Source organism: Octopus bimaculoides, chromosome 19 (assembly GCF_001194135.2).
Source record: "Octopus bimaculoides isolate UCB-OBI-ISO-001 chromosome 19, ASM119413v2, whole genome shotgun sequence".
In the NCBI taxonomy this organism is placed as follows: domain Eukaryota; kingdom Metazoa; phylum Mollusca; class Cephalopoda; order Octopoda; family Octopodidae; genus Octopus; species Octopus bimaculoides.
In genome coordinates, this window is record NC_068999.1 from 48489778 (window position 1) to 48494827 (window position 5050).

At 37.4% G+C, this 5050-nt stretch overlaps 1 protein-coding gene and 1 long non-coding RNA gene across 4 annotated transcripts in view; one reads left to right on the top strand and one right to left on the bottom strand.

Moving 5' to 3' along the window:
- Positions 1-3060, bottom strand: part of LOC106878103 (parkin coregulated gene protein) — a 12177-nt gene extending 9117 nt beyond the window's left edge. Inside the window, exon 1 of one of the 3 annotated variants that reach the window (XM_052974725.1) lies at positions 2866-3060. In XM_052974725.1, coding sequence (XP_052830685.1) covers positions 2866-2883 — 18 coding nt within the window. In that variant the 5' untranslated portion in view covers positions 2884-3060. Of the gene's footprint in view, positions 1-293; positions 379-2382; positions 2752-2865 lie in introns of those variants that run through there. The other 2 variants (XM_014927212.2, XM_014927214.2) reach the window with 2 other exon arrangements.
- LOC128250052 (uncharacterized) lies at positions 723-4932 on the top strand. The gene is made up of 2 exons (XR_008266166.1): positions 723-1323; positions 4704-4932. It is a non-coding gene; the product is annotated as an uncharacterized LOC128250052 (long non-coding RNA).
- The last annotated feature ends 118 nt before the right edge of the window (positions 4933-5050 follow it).

Below are 5050 nucleotides of genomic sequence, written 5' to 3' on the forward strand. Positions count from 1 at the left end.
ATATACAATGTACATACATAAGCATATATATATACATACACATATACATACATATATATATATATATATACATAACATACATATACATACATACATATATACATACATACATACATACATACACACATATATATAGCTTTAAACACAAGAGGGACCTATAAATGTTTTTTGTGTGTGTGTGTGGTAAAGCTTGCTTTTCATGCTAGTATGGACAGCCATTTGTTTTATCTTTGTTTACGAATGTATGTATATGTACGTGTTTATGTTTAGGAGTTTGTTATTATCTTAGTTACCATTCTGTCAAAGTTGTGGCTCAGCTCTGATATTTCGTTACTAACTCTTGAAAATAGGTATAGGTGAAGTCATAGAAACTTCAACAAAACGTCCCAAATCTATCTATCTATCTATCTATCTATCTATCTATCTATCTATATATATACATATATATATATATATATATATATATATATTTGTTTGTCAATATATATATATTCACACACACACATCTAGAGAGAGAGAGGGGGAGAGAGGGGGAGAAAGAAAGAAATACACATAGATTGATAGATAGTGGCGTAAACAATAATGAAATCACAATAGTCATATTCGACGGCAATATTTGTGTATGTGTGTGTGTGTATACACATATACATACGTGGTTAATCTTACACATACACACAGACGCAATATGCGTATAAAGTTATATTCAAAATCAAAAAAAAAACCCCAAACATCAACACTGTTATCATCATCACAGCTTACATCATTATAAACACAACTTCCATCACCATCATCATTTTCACCATCATCATTATCATCATCACTATCACCATTAGCAACTTAAGTTTCCCAGTCGACATCGCCAACACCATCGCTATTATCAACACCATTACCAATCATCGTTATCATCGTCGTCGACGTGTTGGTCATTGTCGTTGTCATGATCATCAGAACCATCAACAACAATTCAAGCCAACCAGGGTGCCCCTGTAACAGTTAACCTCGCTAGAAACAACAGACAATGCTACCTTCAAATTACATTCTACGGTTTTAAAAGAAGGAAAGTTGGACATACATCGTGTCCGGAAAAAAAAAATAGCAGGACGGTCATGGTTGGAATGTCTTTGATCACTGGTTTATACAAGAGTTAAACTACAATCGCTACTCAACTCAATATGGGGGGAATAAAATGAAATAAAATAAAATAAAAATATCGTTGAAAATATTACAAAGAAAACAATTGAGATTCTAAAAGATGTCAAACCTCGAGCGTCTAAGTTTATCACAAAGCCTTTAAGTGGTCACTGATCCTGCTAGAAATAACAGGTAAATCTATGCAAGGACTCTACCTGTAGTCCCATCATATTATCTTAAATAAGGATAGATAGCGTAGTTCTGCACACCCCTAAAATAACGGGACGGTCATGACTGGGGTGCCCTCTATTCATAAGGCGTGCTCGAACAGGGGTAATCTGTCACTAGACAACAAGCCTACCGTCTCAGATAGATACATAGATAAAAGGTTATACTGGATGTGTAGCCCGAGATTTGGTCTCTAAAAGAAAAAGGAATGCAAGAAATAAATGGTTACGGCTGGGACACCGTTGATCAAATATAAGTCTCCTGGATCGAATCTAGAACCTGGGGTCAGACCAGTGTTTCTCATAGGAAAGGGCCATGGCCATGCTCTCCACTCTCCAAAGGAGTTATCCTCTGAGCATTGAATAAGGAGCGGAAAATTGCGTTGATGCTTTTAAAACTTGTGAGTTTATCCAACACTATGGCGACAAAACGAAAATGATAAGGATGAAAACCCTATTCCGTTTTCTCATTGATAAAGAGGGTGGGAGATTGGCAGAATGCATTTCTTTACGTTCTGGGTTCAAATTCCGCCGAGGTCAACAAGTACTTAAGGTAAAGTACGAGTTAAGGTCAATGTAATTTACCATTGACAAAGTTCCTTCCGTCCAAAATTAATGGGGACAGATATCTAATATTTTTGGAAAGGGTATCGTGTATCTTTGTGATGGGGTGGTTGGTTATTTTCCAGCCTGAGGACCACTGCTAATAACTATTGTATTTGATGGCATAGAAGATGTACGAGCATGCTAGGGGGCACCCGAATTTCAGCAGTGCATATCCAGAGAGAAAAGTTTCAGTGCACTAAAGCGTGTAATATTTGAAACAACCTCGTATAAAGGACCCTGGGTGATTTTTTGAGAAATTGGGGGAAAACTGCGTCTTAAGGAAGATATACTGTGCTTGAAGGAGGTGGGTGAGGGAAAAAAACGTGATGGTCACGGCTGGGACGCCTTTGATAATACATAGGACCAGTTCGATCAGGACTGACCTGGGATTAAACCACAAACAACTTTTTCTCTTTACCTTGAAGCGATTCTGTAGTGCTTGGTTGGTAAATGCTCCTTCAACTAATAATTTCTTTGAGAGACCAGATTCACTTACGAATGCTTTTTTTTTCATCGTCATACGTTTTTGTTTCAGTTGACACGATGTACTTTGGTCCAAGCAACACCAATTTATTGGTCTTCTGTGGAATGGCAGGAGAAAATATCCACGTACTCGTTTTATCGTCAGATCAAATTCGAATGCAGACACGCACACACACTCTCTTTTTCTCTCTTATTCTTTCTATTCTCTCTTTCTCGCTCTTCTCTTTCACTTTTCACTAGACGTATACACTTTCTCTCCTTTCTCTCTTATTCTTTCTGTTCTTTCTTTCTCTCCTCTCCCACACTATCGACTCCTCTCTCTCTTATTATTCACCTGTCTCTATTTTTATAACTATTTCCCCTCTTCTCTTTCTCTTTTCGATTTCTTTCTTTCTTCGTTACGTTCTTATAAGCTTACTTTCTTTCTTATTTTCATTGTGTCACTTGTTCTCTTCTTTATTTTCTCGTCCTGTGTCTTTAGGAGAAAGATAGCGAAGAAAGGAAGAGAAAGCGATGATAGAGTGAACTGAAACAAAAAGAGAGAGGAAGGGTTGCCAAGTCTGAATGAATGAGACTGACAGTGTGATTGAAGGTAACAAGACCAGAAAAGAAGATAGAAAGAGATACAATAAGAAAAAGCGACAAAGATAGATAGACAGACAGATAGATAGATAAATAGATAGATAGATAGATAGATAGATAGATAGATAGATAGATAGATAGATAGATAGATAGATAGATAGATAGATAAAGAGTAGTAGTGGGAGAGAAATAGAACAATGACGGGGGATTAAATAAGCGATAGAGTTGAAGAGAGAGAGGGGTGAATCCGAGAAACAAAGCGAAGTGTCGTCATAGCGACCAAAGACCCGGATGTTGTTTATTATTATTTATTTTTTGATATTTTCGTTATTTGTTTTCACTTTGGTTTGTTTACGCTGGTTTTTATTATTACTACTCTGGTATGGTGGGTGAGAGACATGTTAAAGTGTCAGAGAATAAACTTCGTGGTATTTAGTTACGATCTTTTACTTTGTGAGTTCGAATCCAAAAGGATCCGACTTAGTTTTCATCCCACTGGGGGTCGACACAATAAAGTCCCAGTGAAGAACTGGAATTGATTTAAACGACTAACCCCCACCACCGCTAAATTTCTGGCCTTGAACCTATAGCAGAAAGGATTATTATTATTATTATTAGTAGTAGTAGTAGTAGTAGTAGTAGTAGTAGTGGTGGTGGTGGTGGTGGTGGTGGTGGTGGTAGTATGGCAGCGAGCTGGCAGAATCATTAGCACGCAGGACAAAATGCTTAACTGCATTTCTTTGGACTCTTTACGTAGTGATTTCAAATTCCGCCGAGGTCGACTGTGCCTCTCATCTTTTCGGGGTCTATGAAATAATTATTAGTAGATCACTGGGTTGATGAATCGACTCGACTCCTGCCCTCAAAAACTTCAGGCTTTATGTGCGAAAGGATTATAATTATCATTATTATTACTACTACAGCGGCAACTGGTAGAATCTTTAGCGCGTCGGACAAAATGCTTCGCGATATTTTTCCGGTTCTTTACATTCTATGTCATCGAGGACAACTTTGCCTTTCATCCTTTCGAGATCGATAAAATAAACTACCAGTTGAGTACTGGGGTCGATATAATCGATTTTCCTCTCCCACTTACATTACTGGCCTTGTACCAAAATGAAAAAGAATTATTTTTACTATTAAGGCGTCGAGCTGGCAGGATCAGTAGCGCACAGCGGCATTTCTTCAGACACTTTACGTTCTGAGTTCAAATTCCGCCGTGGTCAAAAAGTACCAGTTGAGCACAGGGGTCGATGTAATCGACTTACGCCCTCCCCCTAAAATCACTGACCTTGTGCTAAATTGGAAAGAATCATTATTTCTACTATTCTGTTATTTATTTCAGTCATTTGACTGCGGCCATGCTGGAGCAGCGCCTTTAGCCGAACAAATCGACCGGGGACTTATATAAGCTTAGTAATTATTTTATCGGTCTCTTTTGCCGAACCGCTAGGTTACGGGGACGTGAACACATTAACATCGGTTGTCAAGAGATGGTGGGGGGGGGGGAACAAACACAGACACATAAACACACACATGTATATACGACACACACACACATACATACAGACATAGTGTATTTATGATCGTTTATAACAATGAAGTTTAACGTCATAATGCATCAGAGATATGAATAAAGAACAATATCAATTAATTATTATGTATTCTTATCAGGTAAGGATGCACACCTCAGAAAAACAGAATGGACTAAACAGAACAGGAGCAGACACGTGGGATGGAAGAGTCGCTGAAGCGGTCACAGATGTGTGACGAAAGATTTCGAGACAATGGACATAAGATAGATTAAGAACTTTAATAAACGAGTGAGGAACGAATATACATAGTGCGTGTGTTTATTTGACAAAAAAAAAGAATAATAAAATAAAAATAAATAAAAAAAAAAGACCGTCCTGAAACAACAATATGTTTGAACACATGGTTTCACATCGGGAGTCTCGCAAAGCAAATTCATAAACTTGTGTGTGGATATATATATATATATATATATATATATATATATA